This window comes from Scyliorhinus canicula, chromosome 4 (genome assembly GCF_902713615.1).
Source record: "Scyliorhinus canicula chromosome 4, sScyCan1.1, whole genome shotgun sequence".
Taxonomy (NCBI): domain Eukaryota; kingdom Metazoa; phylum Chordata; class Chondrichthyes; order Carcharhiniformes; family Scyliorhinidae; genus Scyliorhinus; species Scyliorhinus canicula.
In genome coordinates, this window is record NC_052149.1 from 173,855,854 (window position 1) to 173,880,553 (window position 24,700).

Genomic DNA, 24,700 nt, shown 5'->3' on the forward strand with positions numbered 1-24,700 from the left:
TGTTTATTAATAGGTTACCTTATGCAACAGGAGCTTACTACTTATTAACTTGATGAGTTTTACTGTGCGAGGTTTAATGCGTTACATGCCATTGTTTTCAATTCTTTAGTATAATTAAATACACATTGGGGATTGGCACTTTATTTGACTTGTACAATTGCTCATCTCTTAAACTGAAATATCGCTCGGTTTGATTAGTTCTCGGTTTAATCAATGTCATGTGATCATCAATTGTAATCCTACTTTCACCTTCAGCATCACTGAGCAAATGCAATTGAAAGCTGTTAAGTGGTTCACCTAACCTTGGATCTGAGTGGCGTTAGTAAGCCTGTTGTTTCCATGAAACACTGTTACTTCATAAACCCTGGAATGGAAGGAATGGTCGTAGATTATTAGTTTACTTCATAAAATTTATTTTGTTATCGTGCGTGGAAAAGGAAAGGAAATACATATTCCAAAATGAGTTCGACCAAGGAAGATGTGGAGAAGTTCCTGGACAGTAATCCTGCCTTTGCCAAAGAATATTACGACACAAAACTACGACCTATACATATTGCTAACTTGCTGGGATCTCAACAAGCAAATATAGAATTTGATACGTTACGGGAGATAAACTGTGTTGAGGAAAGTGAAATCATTTTTGAGATGATTCGAGACATGCAGGATATTAATATGGAAAAGACAGTGTTTAATATACTCAGGAGAATTACATTTCTCATTCAAGCAGATCGCATGAGTTTATTCATGTACAGATCCAGAAATGGAACTCCTGAACTTGCCACCAGGCTGTTCAATATTCAGAAAGATTCTGTTTTCGAAGATTGTTTTGTTTCACCAGATTGTGAAATAGTTTTTCCTCTTGACACTGGGATCATTGGATATGTGGCTCACGTTAAGAAAACAATAAATGTCCTGGATAAAAGCAAGGTACTGGTATTTCTTCTTCATTTTAATGCTGGTCTAGTTTAATTAAATAAATGTATTTGATATAATGACATGGACCATTTAGTTTATCAATACACTTTGCATGACAATGTTTGTAAACACTCTCTTTTGAGCAAAGGAATTTACCATACATTTACTTTTCAATGCTTTACCTCCTCAAAACCATTGTGTGTGAGTCAGCCAGAGACACCAAATATTCAGACTGAATAAAGCAATAAAGAATAAAAGGTGTGAAAGACATTCTGAGGAAGGAGAAGGGAGGATAAAATAGATTTAGAGAAGAAAGAAGAAGCTGACAGGGTAAGCAGTGTCATACAGAAATTGTGGCATCGCAAGGAAAAGCATGTGAAGACCAATAATGAGTGAAAAAATGAGTGAGACTGAGTGCAAAAGCAACAAGGAATAGATTTATGAATTGAGAGAAACAAGGTGTTACAGGAAACAGATACACAAAATTATCTATCATTAGAGGTAAACTAGTGCTAATTGAAATTTAATTTAACTTTTTTTAAGATAAATGCCCATGCGTCGACTTCTTACTTAAGAAGAAATGAGATTGAAAGAGAAGATATAAATATGCACAGAATTGAATAAATAGTGCAGCATAAAAATAGTTCTTCAAATCGGGGTTCCTTAAACACAATTGTTACCGATAATGAAGTTTTGGCTGGGACCAGGCAGAGAGCTGTTATATATTAGCAAAAAGGAAAATCCAATTTTCATTTCTCCACTTCTTACACATTCTCCCCGTGTGTGCGTGGGTTTCCTCTGGGTGCTCCGGTTTCCTCCCACAGTCCAAAGATGTGCAGGTTAGGTGGATTGGCCGTGATAAATTGCCCTTAGTGTCCAAAAATGCCCTTAGTGTTGTGTGGAGTTACTGGGTTATGGGGATAGGGTGGGGTTGTGGGCTTGGGTAGGGTGCTCTTTCCAAGAGCCGATGCAGACTCGATGGGCCGAATGGCCTCCTTCTGCACTGTAAATTCTATGTTTATGTCTATTTCAACAACAATGGGTACTTCTCATACCCCCCTCCCCAAAAAACTGCATAGTTCCTTTGTGCTACATCAGCAACTTTTGTAGCATTTCCCCCTGGTTATTAACCACTCAGCTAAGGGGAAACATCTCTTCCTATCTATTTTCTTCATAATTTTGTACACCTCAATCAGGCTCTCACTTCCACCTTCTCTGCTCTAAGGAGAACGACCCCAGCCCAGCCAGAATCTCTTCATTGCTGGAGTTATTGAAATACAAATCTGAATAAGTGTTTAAAAATATATGAGCAAAACACATTAGCAGATTTAATTACATGAGCACTGTATTAAATAATCAACTAGAGAAGATGCAGAATATTATATGTAAATACATAGCAACAAAAAGTCCCATTATTTTTTAACTTAATTCACTCGAGAAAGTACTTTGTGCGTTGTAGATTTCCCCATTATATTCATGTAATTATGTAAATAGGTTTTGCAAAGGACACATTTCTACTTATAAATACAAAACAACCACCGACTGCAGGTACTGGATGTAACAATAATAAACCTGTACCTTTACCAGTAATAATGAGGATCTACAGAGCTACTATGGGACCAGTGCACCACCAGCTGCAAGCAAGATATTTTAGCTCCTTATATCTCTACATTTTGGCTCAATTCCACATGTAAAAGGAGCACACAAATATAATGCATCACAATATATGTTTTTAAGAAAGCGTGGTGAAAATACTTCATTTATGTCACTCCATTCAGTTGTAAAATGATACATGACTTTATCTAGAAGAAATAAGCAAAATACTACGGGTGCTGGAATCTGAAGCAAGGGCGGAGGACATGGGGAAAACCCAGCCGGTCTGTCAGCATCTATCAGGAACGAAACCAAGCTAACGTTTCGAATCATAGACTTGATGAAGGGTCAGGTCCTATAGGGTCATAGTTCTGACAAAGGGTCTGTGACTCGAAATGTTAACTCGGTTTCTCTGCTGTTAGATGTTGGCGGACCTGCTGAATTTGCTTCTGTTATTGTTTATCTAGAGGAGATTTTTGCACTTACTGCCCAACAGAAGGAGCTGCTGATCCTGTCTCTTTAATTCTAGCTGCAGATTACATATAATTGATGCAATGTGTGAAAAATATATTTGGTGTTGCAATGTAGTGAGAAGAGATGCAATGGAATGTTATTAAAATATGAAAAAGTTTAAACCTATTTAGAAATACTATAGCCTAGTCTTGAGTTCAAGCTTTAAGATGGATTGGATATTTTATTCCTCTTTATCATGTTAGATTTCAGAATTTAGATACAGGCAGTAGATACAATCTTGCTTACAATAAATATTGCAGAAATTGACTCCAATAATGTCACATTTGTTTTTATTTAAATAGAATTTAAAGTATAATTTAGTAGTTGGCAAGAAGATGCATTTGAACAAAACGGAATAGATGACTCTCACTGACAACAATTTGGATTTTCAGTATTGGTCTGGGACATTTTTTTGTTACAAAAGAAAGTTGGTCGGGTATAAAATGTCAGTCCTAATTAGTTACAGTAAGAAGTCTTACAACACCAGGTTAAAGTCCAACAGGTTTGTTTCAAATCACAAGCTTTCGGAGCACTGCTCCTTCCTCAGGTGAATGAAGAGTTAGGTTCCAGAGGTAGAAGAGGTAGGTTCCAGAAATATATATATATAGACAAAGTCAAAGATGCAAGACAATACTTTGAACGACGCGCATTCAAGTATTGTCTTGCATCTTTAACTTTGTCTATATATATGTTTCTGGAACATACCTCTTCATTCACCTGAGGAAGGAGCAGTGCTCTGAAAGTTAGTGATGTGAACCAAACCTGTTGGACTTTAACCTGGTGTTGTAAGACTTCTTACTGTGCTCATCCCAGTCCAACACCGGCATCTCCACATCATAATTAGTTACAGTCACTAACATAAGGTAATTAGTAATGGAACAAAACCTACTGGAAATACACAGCAGGCTTGTTAGCAATTGTAAAAAGATTAAGGCAAGTTAGTGATATTTCAGATTTGCATAATGCACAAGGCTTTATTGTTTTGATAGTTGTTTCATGAAGACTTAAGTATTAATACTAAATTATCAAACAAACTAATCCTGTCACACTTATAGCCACATGGATTACTGTGTAGGTCATGCTCTACAAGCTGATTTAATGGAACATCTTTGTCAGCATAGTTGCTGGTTGGAAACTGTAATTTTTCAAAACATTTTATCAGAAAATTTAATTACATAATACAATGATAAACAATATATTTTCAAGTGTACTTTCCCATTTATTGATTTCAAAATAAACGATCAAAAGTAAAAGGAAATGTAGTCAAAAACCCTTGTACATTCATGTCTTGTACTTTATAATAATAATAGTAATCTTTATTGTCACAAGTACACTTACATTAACACTGCAATTAAGTTACTGAGAAAATCCCCTAGCCACCACACTCTGGTGCCTGTTCAGCACACAAAGGGAGAATTCAGAATGTCCAATTCACCTAACAGCACGGGCAAGATTCTCCGCCGATGTGATTCTCCGTTTTGCCGGCAGCCTGGGGGTTTCCCGATGGCGTGGGGCTGCCCCACGATGGGAAACCCCATTGACCAGCTGGCATGACAGAGAATCCTGCCGGTGGGTCGGGGCAGAAATGTGGCACGGCGGGATGGAGAATCCAGCCCCACGTCTTTTGGGATTTGTGAGAGGAAACCGGAACACCTGGAGGTGTCACCTACGCAGACACTGGGACAACATGCAGACTCCACACAGGTAGTGACCCAAGCCGGGAATCAAACTTGGGACCTTGGCGCTGTGAAGCAACAGCGCTAACCAATGTGCTGTCTTAAATCTAATGCTGTACATATCATAAAATCATAGGATTTACAGTACAGAAGGAGGCCCTGCAGTACATCTCCCCCAGAGGGTCTCCTGCTTTGTAATGGTCTGCTGTGCTCTCCACAACATGACACAGCAGTAGGGCAATATGCTGGAAGAGGAAGGACATGCAGCCTCGGCTGAAGAGGCGGCAGACTTGGAGGGGCTGGAAGGCGATCCCGGGGAGGAGCCAGAGGATGAGCCAGAGGATGAAGGGCAGGTGGTGGCATGCTCTGAGGGTCAGGGAGGCCTCATCCTCACCAGATTCTCATAGGATGGGGCTGCGTCCATCATCTCAAAACCGCACCATCTCCCTCCTATTTCCCACCTCACCCCCTTCACCCCCTCCCTGACAACCCTGTTTCACCCCCTCCAAGGGTCTTTGTAAGATCATGCCAGGATGATGGGCCTGTGTTGGCACTGTCAGTGGGTGAATATACAAGGCAGGAGAGTGACAACTCGCTGTGAGGAAAGCTCTGGTTCTCCTCAGTTTCTGGAAAACACCTGTCTTTCTGCTGACAGCGCACATCCATCCTCTGAATGGGGTCTGCAACAGGCGCATTTGATCCCAGTGTGCCTGGGAGGCAGGAGTTGGGGAAGCGGAGGGCAACAGGGGGTGGGGGTGCAGGCAGGCCTGCTGTGAAGATTAACGTGACAGAAGGGGCCTCACGGTAGCATGGTGGTTAGCATCAATGCTTCACAGCTCGAGGGTCCCAGGTTCGATTCCCGGCTGGGTCACTGTCTGTGTGGAGTCTGCACGTCCTCCCCGTGTGTGCGTGGGTTTCCTCCGGGTGCTCCGGTTTCCTCCCACAGTCCAAAGATGTGCGGGTTAGGTGGATTGGCCATGCTAAATTGCCCGTAGTGTAAGGTTAATGGGGGGATTGTTGGGTTACGGGTATACGGGTTACGTGGGTTTAAGTAGGGTGATCATTGCTCGGCACAACATTGAGGGCCGAAGGGCCTGTTCTGTGCTGTACTGTTCTATGTTCTATGTTCTAGAAGCTTCACCTGTATCAGGTGTAACATGCATTAATATTGAACATTTGACATTTCCATTCCTCCTAGCTCCAGATAGTGACCCCCACTCAGTGTTCCTCAATTGTCTTGATTTTCCATGATCAGAGGTGGAAGCAATGCACTGCTTTCCGTGCCCTGTGACCTTTGATGCCATTGGCTGACGTTCTCGGGAAGGTCTGGTGCCGGAGGGCACTGGCCAACTTACCGGTGAAACAGGCGTCACCGTACCACCCTGTTCTGCCTGCTGCCCTTGAGAGCTGCCTGTGTCAGGGGGCAAAGGAGGATTCAGAAGAACTGGAGACCACTGAAATCTCCTTGGCGGCAGGCCCCGGGTTGGCCTCCATTGCTTCCTACTCCGTGCCGGTGCCCGTGGGGCCCTGGGAGACTCCATGGGAGGAGGGACTGCTGGAGTGTCTGCGTCATCTGGCTCTGCCAGCACTGGTAACTCCCCATATTCTGCACCATAGTGTCGACGCCCTTAGCGATGGCCCTTAGTGATTGAGCCATGCTCTGCCATGCCTCAGCAATATCCACCTGCATCTGGGACATGTGCTTCATCAGCTGGGACATGATGTTGGGGCCCTCAACCATGGCCGTCATACATTGAATCATGTCTTGGGCACCACCACACAAGGCACAGATGTTACGCTCCAGGCTTTCCACTGTGGTCACCACCCTAGCAATGCTGACCTCGGGGCCACACATTGTGTTCCCTGCACCCGAAGCCTTTCGGACACCTCCAATTGCCTATGCATTCGCTGGAATGTCTCAGATATTCCTGCATGAATCCCATGGCCATGTCCTAGCATCTGTATCAGCTCTGGGATAATCGTATCCAGCTGTTGAACATCTGACTTGGGCTCAGCTGAGTTCTGGGATCTTGCGGACCTCCAACTGCTGACACCCTTGGATGGTCCTGTCTCCTCCTGATGTGCATCAGCCCAGAAACCTATCCACTAATGTTGCCCATTGAGGTGTGTGTCTCTGTGATGGTGGAAGGTGGGTTGATAGCTGTGATGCCTCGATGGTGGTCTACTCAAAGTCAGAGCCCTCCTCCTAAGTGTTTTGTTGAGTGGCGGTGGGGGAAGACCCCAGATGGCCTATCCTCATCAGATGGAGCTCTTGCTAGATAATGAACATGTAATCAGTGAGAGGGAAGGATCATTTTCTCTGACATGAACTCTTCACTTGAGGCAGATCTTCTGGGTGAAGGGGAGTGGATCCTCACCTCTGCGGCAAAGTCCAACCTCACTGTTGGTGACTGCTCTCGCCTTGGACAACCCCACAACTCCAGGGTCCGTTCCTCATATTGGGTGAGGACTCTAATCTCTGGCATACGTCCCCCGACTTGGCCTTATTATGGGCTATATTCTCCTGCGGGGACAAAGAGAGGGCATTTTGTGACGTAACGCTTGATGGGTTAGGGGCATCTATAGCAGGTGGCATATGTGGGCATTGCACCTGGATGTTGCGTTGGTGGGTGCCAAGGGGTGCTGAGCAAGAAGCACGAAGATCGGATGTGGGGAAGATAGGAGGGGTCAGCCAGTGACTTTGAGGGGTGGCAGGCAGAACTGATGCCAGGAGAGTGGTGGTAACTTGCCCTTGCAGATTAATGGATGTAATTGATCTCATTCCAACATGGAACGGCGAACCTCCTGGTCATGCTGCCCGCACTGACATCCACAGCCTCCCAGATAGCATTGCTGATGCTGCTGAGCCCTTCGGGGAAATAGGATGCTCTGCCTTTCATTAAAAGAGTCAAGAAGTCTTGGCCAGGTCATCATCCCCAAAGCGAAGAGCAGGTTCCAGGGTTGCCATGCTCATGTGTTGACTGGGAGTGAGTGCTGAGGCAGTGTTTAAAAGCAGCTTTGTTAGGTGAACCAGACAGCAAGACAGCCAGTAAGGGTGAGAAGTTCACGGGGGCTCATTTTTGGCACTAAGTGCTGATGAATATGCGCTGCGATCTCACCAATGCAGCCATCGAGGAACACCCCATCAAACATGCCAAAATGACTCAGAAGTATAAATGTGTTTGTTGTTCTTCTAAGTACAGGTATGTTTTGGGATCTCATTTACTGCACTTTGTAAGATATAGATATGTTTGAGCTGGTAATGTATCTAATGGGGTAGACATGTTCTTGTGGTAGGGGACATGGAAAAGGGGGAGGCTGTGGTGGCAATGGCCCAAATGTTGGATCAGAGTTCTGGGCCCAACATTTTCATGTGAATCCCTGAATTTCAGAATATGTGGTGGTACTTGAGGTCCAATTACATTATATAACATTTCAGCAGTTGCAGCAGGATACATTAGTTAGTATCTAACAGCATGCTCTTGGTATTGCTGCATGTCTCATTCTATTGTTAAGAACTGTCACTCCATTGTTGCTGATGACCACATCAAATGGATTAATTGTCAAATGATTTATGGTTGCTTCATGTTTTTTGTAATATAACCCAAATCTGTGACAAGGGAGCAAAGAAAATACTTTGTGATTATCTACTCATTTCATAACCCATATTTGACATAATTTGACATCACGGGGCTGGTTTAGCTCACTGGGCTAAATCACTGGCTTTGAAAGCAGACCAAGGCAGGCCAGCAGCACAGTTCAATTCCTGTACCAGCCTCCCCGAACAGGTGCCGGAATGTGGCGACTAGGGGCTTTTCACAGTAACTTCATTTGAAGCCTACTTATGACAATTAGCGATTTTCATTTCATTTCATTTCAATTAACATTCGGATATGTGACTGGATTATATTCTGGAATATTTTCCATCATCTGATTATTTTCTTCAGTGGGGAAGTATCTTCACAGTAATATTAGTTATGAAATATCTTTCAAACTGCTGAGGAAAACACTCTAGTATTATTGCCTTCCACTGAAAGGAGGTCTGATACTTTAGGGATAAGCGTACTTCCACTGCAAGATGGAAATTGGAGTATAAAGTGTGAGCAGATGGGAAATTTTAGTGGTCAGGTTTTGGGGCACAATCTGATGAGCACCCCAATGCTGCTAATGCACATCAGGTGGAGGCAGGAACCCTCAGGCAAGACAGCAGTTGGAGGTCTGCTGGATGTCAGGACTCAACTGGGTCTCAGTCTGATGCTGAACCTGTGGAAGAGGTATTCCTGAAGCTGATGGAGAGGTTAGGGTGAGGCTGGGACATTCAGAAGGAGATGTCAGCATCACTCCAGCAAGTCCATAGCCGCTTGGAGGAGACCCAGAGGCTACGGGTGCAGGAGATGTCGGCAGCAATGTGAGGCACTGAGGCCAGCCCTGCTAGTGTGGCAACTGCAGTGGAGAGCCTGGTGCACGACGTCAGCACCATTAGTGAAAGAGTCCAAGGCGTGGCGCTGTCGGTGACGGCCATGGCTGAGGGTTTCAATGGAATGTCCGCATCGCTGGGGGATGTCGCCCCATACCAGGCTGAACTTGATCAGGTTCTGTGGGACATGTCCCACTCTCAGAAGGGAATGGCCATAGTGCTGTGGAGCGCTATAGAGGGGGTAAGGGAGGGAGTGGGGAAGGTAGGGAGGGGGTGGGGCAGCACATCAGGAGAGTGAGGAATTGTAAAACACAATAAACACCCTTGAGCACAACCAATATGACATCTCTTTCACTTTCTTACACAAGGCGGGCCAACCTCCGAACCCTTGGGCCATCTCTCCATGCATCCCCCTATACCCCCAGGCACACTGCGTGCAGGTGATGGATGTGAGTGAGCAGACAGGCAAGGGTCAGAGTGTGGCATAGATTGAGGAACACTGGTGCTCAGCTCTCTGCGGGTTATCATCACCCCCCCCTGCCCTCGACAGTGACCCGCTGATGGTGCGGACAGAGTCCCAGCACCCTGGAGTGATGTGACACAGACCCTAGGAGGGGGGGAAATGGAAGTGGTGGGGGCTGTCATACCAGCCCACTTCCTAAGCGAATCGGGCGAGTATGAAGGCCTACTTGGACCTCCAGGCTTGTCGGACCTTTTAAACCATGGATGCGATTCTTCGGCATTTTTACACTCTCGAGCGAATCAAGGCCGGTGAATAGCAGGAGAGGGAGTCAGGGAGGAACTGGAGGACGAGCTGGAGGCTGCAGGACTCTTTGCCTATGAGCAAAGATGGCTACTTACCTCCTTGGCTCCCCACAGAAGCCCTTCCACCACATTCATGTTTTTCAAAAGGAGTCCTAATCGGTGCCAGTGTGAGCACTTGCTGGGGAGGATGCTGAATGACAGGGGGCCATTGGATATGGGGTGGCTCCTGTTAATTGTATGGAAACTGAGCTTAAGTGGTGATAATTGGTTTCTCGCCCCGCTATGGCGGGATCCCACTTTCGCCTCCGGGAACAGGATGGTTGCATTGCAAGCTGCTTGGCACCTGGCGTGGTTCTTGTTTTCTGCCTCCCCTGCTATTCACCGGCCTCGATTCGCTCGAGTGAGAGTGTAAAAATGCCGAAGAATCGCATCCATGGTTTAAAAGATTCTGACTCTTGCTGGAGCTTCTCTAATTTCTCAACTATTCCTTTCCATCCCCCCTCAATTAACAGTGACGTTTGCCTCGTCCTCAATGTGGTGGCTCAAGACATACACTGGAGGCTTACATCATATCATACATAGAAAATAGATGCAGAAGGAGGCCATTTGGCCATTCAAGGCTTCTCCGCCATTCATTGTAATCATGGCTGATCATTAAGTTCAATACCCTGATCCTCTGCTTTCTCCCCAAATCCCTTGATTCCTTTAGCCCCAAGAGCTATATCTAATTCCTTCTTGAAATGACACAACATTTTCACCTCAACTACTTTCCGTGGTAGTGAATTCCCCAGATTCACCACTCTCTGGGTGATGGAATTTCTCCTCACCTCAGTCCTAAAAGGTTTACCCTTATCCTCAAACTATGACCCCTAGTTCTGGACCATCATTGTGAACATTCTTTCTGAATCTACTCTGTCTAATCCTGTTAGAAGTTTTAATGAGATTCTTCTCATTCTTCTAAACGCTGATGAATATAATCCTAACCTCATATGACAGTTCTGCCATCCCAGGAATCAGCCTGGTAAATGTTCGCTGCACTCCCTCCATAACAATAACACCCTTCCTTCGATAAGGACAACAAAATTGCACACACTACTCCAGGTGTGGCTTCACCGATGCAGTAAAAATTGCAGTAACACACCCCTATGCCATGGCTGGTTTAGCACAGGGCTAAATAGCTGGCTTTTAAATCAGACCAAGGCAGGCCAGCAGCACGGTTCAATTCCCACACCAGCCTTCCCGAACAGGCGGCGGAATGTGACGACTAGGGGCTTTCCACAGTAACTTCATTTGATGCCTACTCGTGACAATAAGCGATTTTCATTTCATTTTTCATTTTCTATTCCTGTACTCAAATCCTCTCGCTGTGAAGACCAGCACATTATCTGCCTTCTTTGCTGCCTGCTTCCAGTAGTTAACAAAGGACTTTATTGATGAAAGGCAAAGGCAGTTAAGGAACAGGCACAGAACACTATACAACGGGTCTTAACATTTCAGCTCTCTGATCCACACTGCCTTGGGTCCTGCTCCCAGGCCCCATGCAAACTCCCAATTGGCTGGATTCATGCACTCCCATGAGAGAGAGGGGTTGGAATCTTGCCTAACAGCTATATACCCACTGTAACCTGTTTGGAAGTAATACCAATAAACAAGTGTTCAGCCGTTACCAGAGTAGAATCATAGAATTTACAATGCAAAAGGAGGTCATTTGGCCAATCGAGTCTGCACCGGCCCTTGGAAAGAGCACCCTACTTAAGCCCATGCCTCCATCCTATGCCCGTAACCCAGTAACCCCACCTAACGTTTTTGACACTAAGGGGCAATTTAGCATGGCAAATCCATCTAACCTGCACATCTTCGGATTGTGGTAGGAAACCGGAGCACCTGGAGGAAACCCAGACAAATCCACACAGTCACCCGAGGCCAAAATTGATTTGATTTTGATTTGATTTGATTTATTGTCACATGTACCGAAGTACAGTGAAAAGTATTTTTCTGCGGCAGAGGGAACGTACACAGAATGTACATAGTAGACAAAAACAGAATAATCGATAAAGTACATTGACAAATGATACATCGACAAACAGTGATTGGTTACAGTGCGGAACAGGGGCCAAACAAAGCAAATGCATGAGCAAGAACAGCATAGGGCATTGTGAATATTGTTCTTTGATGTGCTATCAATGACCACAAAGACGAGAGTAGTGGAATAATTGAGGCTTTATTGAGCAAAGATGTTGTGCCTCCTGTAGCTGTGACCAGAATGGCTGCAGCACCGGCGAGCACACACATTTATACGCCGCCTACTGGGTGGAGCCAGCAGGCAGGGATTTACCCATGTACCTCTAGTATATGTGTCTTACCGTAATACATATAATACTGCTAGTGGTGACTACCACATTCACCGTCTGTTAAAAAAATAGTCCGGCGGGGGTGTTGGATAAAGTTACAAGTTCAGTCTGTCGGGGGTCTTGACCCTCCTCTGTGATCACCTCAGTCCTGGTGGTGATGTGGGTGCCGACTTGGTCACCTGTGACTCCGGGAGCGTGTTGTCCTCGTCTTCGTCACCCCTGAGTGGACCCAGTGGGAGGACAGATCCTCCTGGGGCGGGGACTGTAGTGAGGTTCGCTGGGGGGAGAGTGAGTGGCGCAGGGGTGAATGAGGCAACTGAAGGGGGCGGTGGGGGGAGTGTCGAGTCGGGGGCCGTGGGTGGGGATGCAGCGGGTGCCAGGTCCTGGAGGAAGACTGTGTCCTGGCGCCCGTCGGGGTGCGCCACGTAGGCGTACTGTGGGTTCGCATGTAGGAGGTGGACCCTTTCGACCAAAGGGTCTGACTTATGGGTCCGCACATGCTTGCGAAGGATGACAGGTCCAGAAACTGTCAGCCATGTTGGGAGTGAGACCCCGGAGGTGGACTTCCTGGGGAAGGCAAAGAGTCGTTCATGTGGGGATTCGTTAGTCACGGTGCAGAAGAGCGATCGGATGGAGTGGAGCGCGTCGGGGAGGATCTCCTGCCAGCGGGCGACCGGGAGATTTTTAGACCGCAGGGGCAGCAGGATGGCCATCCAGACCGTCCAGTTCTCCCTTTCCACCTGTCTGGGGCTGGTTTAGCACACTGGGCTAAATCACTGGCTTTTAAAGCAGATCAAGGCAGGCCAGCAGCACGGTTCAATTCCTGTACCAGCCTCCCCGAACAAGCGCCGGAATGTGGCGACTAGGGGCTTTTCACAGTAACTTAATTGAAGCCTACTTGTGACAATAAGCGATTTTCATTTCATTTTATTTCATTTTCATTTTCTGTTTCCCGGGGGTTGTAGCTGGTCGTCCTACTCGAGGCAATGCCCTTGCTGAGCAGGAACTGACGCAGCTCATCACTCATAAAGGAGGATCCCCGATCGCTGTGGACGTAGGTGGGGAAACCGAACAGTGTGAAGATGCTGTGGAGGGCTTTAATGACCGTGGCAGAAGTCATATCGGGGCATGGGATGGTGAAAGGGAACCGGGAGTACTCATCGACCATGTTCATAAAGTACGTGTTGCAGTCGGTGGAGGGGAGGGGCCCTTTGAAGTCCATGCTGAGGCACTCAAAGGGGCGGGAGACCTTCACCAGGTGCAGTTGATCTGGCCGGTAGAAGTGCGGCTTGCACTCCGCACAGACCTGTCAGTCTCTGGTGACAGTCCTGACCTCCTCAATGGAGTAGGGCAGGTTGTGGGCCTTGATGAAATGGAAGAACCGGGTGACCCCCCGGGTGGCAGAGGTCATAGTTGAGAGCCCGGAGTCGGTCCACTTGTGAGTTGGCACATGTACCGCAGGATAAGGCGTCAGGTGGCTCGTTAAGCTTCCCGGGGCAATACAAAATCTTGTAATTATAGGTGGAGAGCTTGATCCTCCATATCAAGATCTTATCATTTTTGATCATGCCCCGCTGTGTATTATTGAACATGAAGGCTACCGACCGTTGGTCAGTGAGGAGAGTGAATCTCCTGCCGCCCAGGTAATGCCTCCAATGCCGCACAGCTTCCACAATGGCTTGGGCCTCCTTTTCGACAGAGGAGTGCGGAATTTCAGAGGCATGGAGGGTGCTGGAAAAGAAGGTCATGGGCCTGCCCGCCTGGTTGAGGGTGGCAACCAGAATTACCTCTGATGCATCGCTCTCGACCTGGATGGGGAGGGACTCGTCAACCGCGTGCATCGTGGCCTTGGCAATGTCTGCCTTGATGCGGTTGAAGGCCTGGCAGGCCTCAGCCGTCAGTGGAAAAACTGTGGACTGAATGAGTGGGCGGGCCATGTCTGCTTGGTTAGGGACCCACTGGGCATAGTAGGAGAAAAACCACAGCCATCGTTTCAGGGCCTTGTGGCAGTGGGAGAGGGAGAGTTCCATGAGGGGGCGCATGCGGTTGGGGCCGTGCCCTAGAATCCCATTTTCCATGACATAGTCAAGGATGGCTAAGCGGTTGGGGCGGAACACGCATTTCTCCTTATTGTATGTGAGATTAAGGAGTTTGGCGGTCTGGAGGAATTTTAGGAGGTTAGCGTCGTGGTCCTGCTGATTGTGGCCGCAGATGGTGGCCTCAATGACCCCTTCCCACAGAAGCCGTTGGACCTCCGACCTGATGAAGGCCCTATCCTGGGCGCTGTAACGTCTGCTCCTTGTGGCGATGGGTTTTCAATCCGGGGTCAGGTTTGCAAACAAGGAAGGTGGATCGACGTTAAGGGTCGTGAGGCCGCATACGGTGAGGGGGGTAGGGGTCCGCCGAATTTCAAGGTTAAGCTTTGGAGGTGGCACTGAAAGTCCAGGCCGAGTAACAGGGCAACACAGAGGTGGGGGAGGACGTAAAGCCGGAAGTCACTAAACTCTATGCCTTGGATGGTGAGGGTAACGATGCAGTACTCCTGGATTTCCACAGAATGGGATCCGGAGGCCAGGGAGATCTTCTGGGTGACGGGGTGTACCGCGAGGGAGCAGCGCCTTACCATCGTGGGGTGGATGAAGCTCTCTGTGCTCCAGGAGTCAAAAAGGCTGGACGTCTTGTGCCCATCGATTTTCACCGTTGTTGTTGGGGTCGCGAGGTTGCGGGGCGGGACTAGTCCAGGGTGATCGAGGCGAGCTGCGGCAGATGCTGGGAGGCCCCGGGCTGGTCAGCAGTGGTGGCGGTAGCGGCAGATGATGAACGGCCAATGAGTTGGTGGGCAGCAACAAAGCCCATCAAACCATCCAAAAGGGAAAAAAAGTGTGGTGGCACAAAAAAACAGTAAGATGTCTTACAACACCAGGTTAAAGTGCAACAGATTTGTTTCAAATCACGAGCTTTCAGAGCACTGCTCCTTCCTCAGGTGAACCTCATTCACTCTCCGGCGACGGGCCGCATAATCCAAATTCCCGACAGAATCAGGGGTGGCACCACTTCCGCGATGCTCCGCTGTTCCCTGAGGCCCTCTCCCGACCGGCCGAATTCCCGATGGCGTGGAAGTCAACGTGGCGGCTTCGGACTCAGTCCAGCCCCGCCACAGTCGGGGGAGGGCCGATCCGCGGACAGGGATGGACATACTCGGGGCTGGGGGCACTGTGGTGGAGACCCGCCAATCAGCAGCTGTATCGGTAGCTACAGCTGGGAGCTCTATGCTGCCTGGCTGCTAGCCCCCCACCCCCAGAACAGGGGATCGTTGGCTGATTCATGACAATTTTTCCATCGTGAAAAGCCACCGTTTTCTCGCCGGTGTGGGGACTTAGTCTCCAGAATGGAGAACCCAGCCCTTTGGAGAATCCCGGTGATTGTCTTTCATGCAACAATCTTCAACCTTTTATTTAGAAGCAGTGGAACAGCCTACTAAACCTCAGGAAATTTATAAACTCAGCAGTGAGTTCCTTTCTTTCATAAACACCATCCACTCGAGCCAGAACAGACAAAGAAGTTATAAATCTCTCAGTTCTTCACAAAGTAGGGCCAAAGGTGAAGGATACAGAAGACACTGCAGCAGGAGGTAACCATTATCATGAAGACCTGCTGGACATGAATTGGTTCTTCCTAGAGAGGGGTGGAAAATAACCCCTTGCAGTACTGAGTTACCTCTTGGAGGTTGAGATCTTAGAGAATGATTCATCTTTCCTGTTGTTGGATGCACCTTATGAAATCTCTGTTGTCTTTTTGGAGGAATCAAGAGTGCCTTTGGTGGCTAAGCAGCATTCTGCCCTTGGTTCCACTGAATCTACCAATGTATTGCTTACGTTATATCCTATTGTCCATGAAGAGTTTCCTATAGAGGCCGCTTCGCAAGAGCTCAAGCTCGAGGCCACAGAATGTTAATCTCCAATGGCATCTCTGTAATAAAAGACTGGAAAGCCATTCTTAACTTCAACTCTAATTTTATTGTGACCTACATTCACTTTTCGTCCAAGGCACAGTGCCACCTGTATCCCATATAAAAATGTTTGTTGTGCAGCCTATCAAACATTTGATAGGCTGGGGAACTGGGGAACATTAACTCTTTCCTCACATAGAGGATCACACTGTTAAAGAACTGGGGTGGGATTCTCCGTCGGCTGACGCCGGAATCAGGAAATGCGGTTGGGTGGGGAATCAGTTTCGACGCCAAAATCGCGGCGGGCTCCGATTTCATGGCAAATCGTAGTTCTCCGTTGCCTCGACAGTGGCATCAATGCATTCCAGAATGCACGTACAGAAAACATCATTGGCATATCATTAGCAGGCAGGAACTGGTATTCTCCAGGGCCTCTGCGATTCTCTGCCTCCAATGGGCTGAATTCCTGATGGCAAGTTTCACTTGTGCTTTTAAAAATCGGGAAAAAGGTGCCAGGGCTGATGAGGGAAAGTGGGGGTACGGAAAGTGTCCAACATCGCCATAGTTTTCTGACAGTTGTGCCGCTGGCTGCAGGCTTCTGCCAGGGCCGGGTGGAGTAGCAGGGGTGTGTGTGTGTTGGGGGGGTGGGGGGGGGGGGGGGGGGGGGGGGGGGGCGGGGGGGGCGAGAGTTGGGCTGTGGGGTTGGGGGTGGATGGGCATGGAACACCATTGCCGCAGCCGGCAAGGCAGCCATGCAGCTGCACACACCGCTGAATGTCCACTGTGAACTTAGGGCCATGGGTCATATGGGTGACCCCCCCCCCCCCCCCCCAGACCCCACTTAGCTACCCTCTGGCCCCAGCCTACCCATCAGCCATACGGCATACTCCAATGCACCAGTGCCATCTTGTTGGCTGGGATGATGTGTGTGGGGAATAATGTGTGTATATGCGGCTGCAGCTTGTCAGCCTCCTGAGTGTCGGTCGCGAGTCTGGCAAATCTGGCACTGTTTCTCGGTGAATCAATTGTGTTCCACGTGGTGCGGGTGCAAGCCCCTCAATAATCGTTGGATTGGACCAGGTTCGGCGCCAATTTTGCTGTCATGGAAGTCCATGAATGCTGCCCCGGCGTCAAAACTTAGTCTCAGGAACAGAGAATCCAGCCGCTGGTACTTTCCCAGGGGTGAAAGACAATTGCCATCCATACTTGTGTCCCTGATGAAAGTTGCCTTCTCTTCAGAGCTGGAGGTCAGTGCAGAAGCTGCAGCAGAATCCTTAGCACTTCTGAAGCTGCAGAATCCTGTACAGCAGTCTTAACCCCGACAATAAATTCACTTTATTGCAGAAGATGAGGCTGTCTTGTCTCCATATTCTACTCAGTTCCTCTCATTACAGCAACCTCACACAGAAAACGGTAAGGCTCTCTTACAACTCACCTACAGAAAGTAGACTCCTCCCAAAAATTAATAGGGAAATCATTACTTTTTCTTTTCCTGACAGCCTTACAAAAAGTTGGTCATGTTTATCCTTCCTCATCTAAGTTCATTGAAATCTCTGATCTTCAATATCTTTTCAGTCTTTAAAATAGCAGTCGATGGTACAGTTGTGAGAGTCTTCCCAGGAGTTGAAGATCATTCCTCTTTAGAAGATTCTTCCCAGAGGGAGCAACCAGTTCCTCAATATGTTCTTTTTTTCTAGTCCCGGGGGTCTAAAGGTCAATTCTCTTCAGTCTTTTCTTTTGGATAAGTCTTTTGTTTCAAAATATTCATTGTCCTGCAGTTCAGACATTCGGAAACCTATATTCAGCATTCAGCAATGATGATATAGAGTTGCCCTATTCTGCAAATGGTGATCTACCTGAAGCAGAAGGAAACCTTTCTATTACCAAGTCATTTTCCCTGACAGCTGAGAATACTTTGGGAGATTGAATCCCCCCAGAACTGTGATTTGGGAAGGGGAAGTGTAAGAGTTAAAGTTGGGTAGAGTGTATAGTTGTAAAATGGGAGTTACAGAATGTAATGTAAATAGTTCAAGACATCAACAATTTCTGGTCCCTCCCACCGGCAGGATCTTCCAGTCCCATCGAAGTGAATGGAAGCTTGAATGGCCTGCTGCATCCGCCATGGTGGGACTTGCCATCCATGGCCTGAAAATCACAGCCATAGGGCGGGATTCTCCCCTACCCGGCGTGACGGAGGGTGCCGGCGTAGGGGAGTGGCGCCAACCACTCAGGGGTCACGCCTCCCCAAAGGTGGGGAATTCTCCCCACCTTTGGGGGCCAGCCCCGCGCCGGAGCAGTTTTCACCGGTAGACTGGCGCAAACACCCGGCGCAGTCGGAAGCGGGGCTGGCCGAAAGGCTTTCGGCGGTCGGCGCATGCGCCGGCAGTGACGTCAGCGGCAGCTGGCCGCTGACCTCACTGCCGGCGCATGCGCGATGCGGGGTTCTCCTCCGCGTCCGCCATGGCGGAAGCCGTGGCGGCGCGGAAGGAGAAAGAGTGCCCCCACGGCACTGCCCGCGGAGTGAGCGGGGGGCCCCGATCGCGGGCCAGGCCTCCGTGGGGGCACCCCCCCGGGTCCGATCGCCCCCCACCCCCCCCAGGACCCCGGGGGCCCGCTCGCGCCGCTGAGCCCGCCGTTTCAGAGGTGGTGTACACCTCGGCGGCGGGAGAAGGCCTCCCAGCGGCGGGACTTCGGCCCATCCGGGCCGGAGATTTAAGGTAAGTTTAAAAAAAATGAAATCCCGCCGGCGCCAGCTGTTTTCACAGGCTGCCGGCGGGATTTGCACAACGCCGGTTTTTTACCGGCGGGAGAATTCGGAAACCTGCGGGAGCGGAAATAACGCCGCTTCCCGCCAATTCTCCGACCCTGCGTGGGGTCGGAGAATCCCGCCCATAGTTTCAGGTAATAATAAGCTATATTAGTGTCACAAGTAAGCTTACATTAACATTGCAATGATGTTACTGTGAAAATCCTCTAGTCGCCACACTCGGCGATATTGTGGCCTGTATTTAACAGCACTTAGTGCCAGAAATTAGCCCCCTCAAGCTTCTTACCAATATTGGCTCTCTTGCCAAATGATTCCCAGACTGACGTCCCAGTGTCTCTCTGCTAACAAGATGAACTGCTTTTAAGTGCTCCCTCACCCCTCACTCCCAGTCAAGACATAAGCATAGCAGCGCACAGACATGCTTCTTGCGTTAGGGAGCCTTCTGGATACAGTGGATGTAAGGCTGGACATCCTGGTCCACCAAGAGGTCAGGGGCCAGCAGCAGGGCCTCCAATGCCACTTGGGAATCAGTGTCAGTGCGGGCAACATAACCAGGAGGACCACCATACAATGTTGGAAGACTAACAACCCCCATCAAGTTGCAAGGGTAAGTTACCACCTCTCTACTGGCATCGGTTCTGCCTTCCACCCCTCAAATTCCCAACCCCCCCAACACACAAATCACTGGACGACACCTCGCAACCGCCCCACATCCGGTCTTGGCGCTTGTTCCTCAGCACCCATGGCACCCATCAGCACGACCGCTTTATGTCAAGTTGCAGTGCCCTTACATGCCACCTGTTGTTGATCTCCCCAATCCATCAAGCGTGTGGCTCATAATGCCACCTTATTGTCACTACAGGATAGTTTGGCCCATAATATACCTGAAAGGGCTAAGATGGGCGGTGGATCTGCAGTAGGCGCAGCGGAGAGGTTAATTCACTTCCACCATGTGGTAATCACCACTGTTGTATATTTATCGCATATGAGGTGTATTACGGTAAGGCTCCTGTACTACAGGTACGGGGGTAGGTCCCTGCCTGCTGACTCCGCCCAGTAGGCGGAATATAAATGTGTGGGCTCTCCGAGCTGCAGCCATTTTGGCAGCAGCTGCAGGAGGCTACACATCTCTGCATAATAAAGCCTTGATTACACTCTACTCTCATCTCTTCGTAATTGATAGTGCATCAATTTATTACGCAGAGATTTTACAGCGATGGATCTCCGCATCAAGCCTGATCGTCTGAAGCTGCACCCTCAAGCAGACAACGCCAAGTCGGCCTTCGCACATTGGCTAGCTTGCTTTGAAGCATACATCAGATCTGCGACAGAACCACCCTCAGAGGCACAGAAACTCCAGATCCTGTACACACAGCTGAGCTCCGATATCTTTCCCCTCATCCGGGACAGGCCTACCTACGCTGAGGCCATGGCGCTACTGAAGGAGAACTACACTCAGCAGACCAACAAAATCTACGCCAGGCACCTCCTGTCCACGCAGCATCAACTCCCTGGTGAGTCTGTGGAAGATTTCTGGAACGCCCTGCACGCCCTAGCGAGGGTCTGCGATTGCCAGGCCGTTTCAGCCGTTGAACATTCTGAACTTCTAATTAGAGACTCTTTCGTTACGGGCATAGGGTCAGCTTACATCCTCCAGTGCCTCTTAGAAGGGGCTACCCTCGACCTCGCGGCGACCAAGAAACTCGCGATCTCACTCACAGTCGCCTCACGCAATGTACAGGGGTACGCCCCCGACCGCACGGCCCCCTCCTCCTGGACATCATGGACCCCGCCAGCAAACACCCTATCGTGGACCCCACCAGCGACCGCCCCCAGCCAACCCCAAGCCTGCGCCGCACGGCAGCCAACCAACCCCGGGGGACCCAAGTGCTACTTCTGCGGACAGACAAAACACCCCCGGTAGCGCTGCCCGGCGTGGAGCACGCTCTGTATGGCCTGCGGGAAGAAAGGACATTTCGCTGCTGTGTGCCAGGCCCGCTCGATCGCCGCTATTATTCCTGCACACCCCCCCCCCCCCCCCCCCCCCCCCCCCGTGCGGCCCGAGGGTGTTGCCATCTTCCTCGCCTCAGACTATGCTCAGTGGGTCCCTAACTATGTGGACAAGGCCCGCCCACTCATCCACTCTACCGCTTTCCCACTGACTGCCGAGGCTCACCAGGCCTTCAACCATATCAAGGCCGACATCGCCAAGGCTGCGATGCACGCAGTCGACGAGGCGTTCCCCTTCCAAGTCGAGAGCAATGCATCAGCCGTCATTCTGGCCGCCACCCTCAACCAGGCAGGCAGGCCGTGGCATTCTTTTCCCGCACCCTCCATGCCTCCGAAATTCGGCACTCCTCCGTCGAGAAGGAGGCCCAAGCCATAGTAGAAGCTGTGCGGCATTGGAGGCATTACCTGGCCAGCAGGAGATTCATTCTCCTCACTGACCAACGGTCGGTTGTCTTCATGTTCCACAACACATAGCGGGGCAAGGTCAAAAATGATAACATCTTGAGGTGGAGGATCGAGCTCTCCACCGACAGTTACGAGATTTTGTATCGCCCCGGTAAGCTCAACGAGCCTCCCGATGCCCTATCCCGAGGTACATGTGCCAGCGCAGAAGTGGACCGCCTCCGGACCCTGCACGACGATCTCTGTCACCCAGGGGTCACCTGGTTTTTTCACTTCATAAAGGCCCTCAATATCTGCCCTACTCCATCGTGGAGGTCAGGGCTATCACCAGAGACTGCCAGATCTGCGCAGAGTGTAAACCGCACTTCTACCGGCCAGACCGAGCGTACCTGGGGAAGGCCTCCCACCCCTTTGACCGCCTCAGTGTGGATTTCAAGGGGCCCCTCCCCTTCACCGACCGAAACACGTACTTTCTTCATGTGGTCGACAAATACTCCAGGTTCCCCTTCGTCATCCCATGGCCCGATATGACGTCTGCCACCATCATCAAAGCCCTCAACACCACCTTCGCTCTGTTCGGTTTCCCCGCCTACGTCCACAGCGACCGGGGATCCTCATTTATGAGCGATGAGCTGCACCAGTACCTGCTCAGCAAGGGCATTGCCTTGAGCAGGTCGACCAGCTACAACCCCCGGGGAAACGGGCAGGTGGAGCGGAGAATGGGACGGTCTGGAAGGCCGTCCATCTGGCCCTACGGTCCAGGAATGTCCCGGCCTCCTGCTGGCAGGAGATCCTCCCCGACGCCCTTCACTCCATTCGGTCGCTCCTTTGCACTGAGACTAACGAAACCCCCATGAACGTCTCTTTGCCTTCCCCAGGAAGTCCACCTCCGGGGTTTTGCTCCAAACATGGCTGGCAGCTCCAAGACCCGTTCTCTTCCGCAAGCACGTGCGGCTCCACAAGGCAGACCCGTTTGTCGAGAGGGTACAGCTACTTCACATGAACCCGCAGTACGCCAGCTGGGTCCCCACATCCCCCCCCCTCTGCCCCGGCACCACCCTCCCTCCCCCCAGCGCATCTCACCACAGCCCCTTGGTCCCACCCGGGAATGATGTTGAGGTCGACATGCTCCCGGAGTCACCGGCGACTGAACCGACGCCTGCATCACCACCGGGACTGCGGTGCTTGCAACGAAGGATCAAGGCGCCCGATCGATGAATTTGTAAACTTTTCCTAACGTGTTAAACATATGCGTGTAAATAGTCTTCCACCACCCCCGCTGAACTCTTTTTAACATGGGGTGAATGTGGTAGTCACCACTGTTGTATATTTATCGCATATGAGGTGTATTACGGTAAGGCTCCTGTACTACAGGTACGGGGGTAGATCCCTGCCTGCTGACACTGCCCAGTAGGCAGAGTATAAATGTCTGGGCTCTCCGAGCTGCAGCCATTTCGGCAGCAGCTGCGGGAGGCTATACATATCTGCGAAATAAAGCCTCGATTACACTCTACTCTCGTCTCGTCGTAATTGATAGTGCACCATTTCTGTTTTCTTAAGCAAAGTTTCATTGACATGTGGCTTGAATATTGTCCAGTATTGTACCACACATAATAATAATCTAATAGTCTTTAATAATCTTCATTAGTGTCACAAGTAGGCTTACATCAACAATGCAATGCAGTTACTCTGAAAAGCCCCTAATTATCACACTCCGGCGCATGTTCGGGATTTGGCAAGACAGCCGGTCATAGCATGAAACTCATGGAGGCTCATTTCCGGCACTAAGTGCCGTTAAATACAGACCACGATCTCGCCGGTGCGGCCGTTGGGAAACACCAGGACTTCAAACGTATTCTGTTAAATCACTTCCAATGATTTGCAAAATTGAAGGTCGACGACGTGTTTCTAATTGAGGGATTGACTCATACATTTATTCTTACTTCAGAGATCTGAAGTATCTCATCATTGAATATATTCAAGGCAAGAGGTTCGTAGATGTTTGAGGTCTAAAGGAATTAAGTGATATGGGGATAGCACAGGAAGGAGAAGCTGAGGTAGGAAATCAGTCATGATCCTTTTAAATATGGGGAGGCGGTGGCATAATGGTATTGTCATTGGACTAGTAAACCAGAAACCTAAGGTAATGCTCTGGGGACCCCGGTTCAAGTCCTGCCACTGTAGATGGTGAAATTTGAATTCAATAAAAATCTGGAATTAAAAGTCCAATGATGACCATGAAATCATTGTCGATTGTCATAAAAACCCACCTGGTTCACTGATATCCTTTAGGGAAGGAAATCTGCCGTCCTTACCTGGTATGGCCTACCTGTGACTTCAGACCCACAGCAATATGATTGACTCTTAACTGCCCCAAGGGTAATTTGGGATGGGCAATAAATGCTGGCCCAGCCAGCGACGCCATTGTTCCATGAATAAAGCAGGCTCAAGGGGTCAAATGGCCTACTTTGACTCATTCCTTATGTTTTTACATTTTTTTTTCAAATTAAATAATTATGGATCTTCGCTCAAAGTGCTGAAAATAATTAGGTATACGGGAATTATTGGGTATTTTCCAAAATGGTTTTTATATGTTGTTCCTGGGCTGTTGAACCAGATTGATTTAATACCACAAGAAGACGATAACAAGCCTTTTCCTGGAGCTGCTGCAATCCTTGCAATAATGGTATTCGGAGCTGATCATTTGCTCCCATTGACATTCTTCTCCTTTAGTGGTAACAACATTTTAATACATTAAGGCAGAACAAAATCCTTTGGAATTTCGGATCTGATATAAGTAATAATACTTTCTGGAGGTTTCAGCAATAGACTTTGTGATATATTTTTGAGTGTTCAAATGACTTTAACTTCCACATATAGTTGTCAAAATTGGCTTAACTATTATCAGCGCAATGGGGTATGATCTTTGAAAATTGTCCTCAATTATATTGACTATTTTCTGTTTCGTAGGATGAGCGTTTCTGTGACTTTGTGGACCTCCTAACAGAATATGAAACAAAAAGTGTTCTGGCAACTCCAATAATGAATGGAAAAGATGTAGTTGCTGTTGTAATGGCTGTAAACAAATTAAAAGGACAACATTTCACCGCAAAAGATGAAGAAGTAAGAGTTTTCCAGCTTTTTGTACAAATATACTGTATATACCTGTGTCTACATATATATTTTGAAAATTAAGGCATTGAAATTCAATATCTCTTCCAGCACTTAATTTTTTTAAAATATAAATTTACAGTACCCAATTCATTTTTTCCAATTTAGGGGCAATTTAGCGTGGCCAATCCACCTAGCTTGCACATCTTTTGGGTTGTGGGGGCGAAACCC

At 48.7% G+C, this 24,700-nt stretch overlaps 1 protein-coding gene across 1 annotated transcript in view; it reads left to right on the plus strand.

Annotated features, from left to right (window-relative positions):
• The first annotated feature begins 256 nt into the window (after positions 1-256).
• Positions 257-24,700, plus strand: part of pde6a (phosphodiesterase 6A, cGMP-specific, rod, alpha) — an 80,022-nt gene continuing 55,578 nt past the window's right edge. Inside the window, exons 1-2 of the mRNA XM_038795559.1 lie at positions 257-927; positions 24,329-24,481. Coding sequence (XP_038651487.1) covers positions 460-927; positions 24,329-24,481 — 621 coding nt within the window. The 5' untranslated portion in view covers positions 257-459. The remainder of the gene's footprint in view (positions 928-24,328; positions 24,482-24,700) is intronic.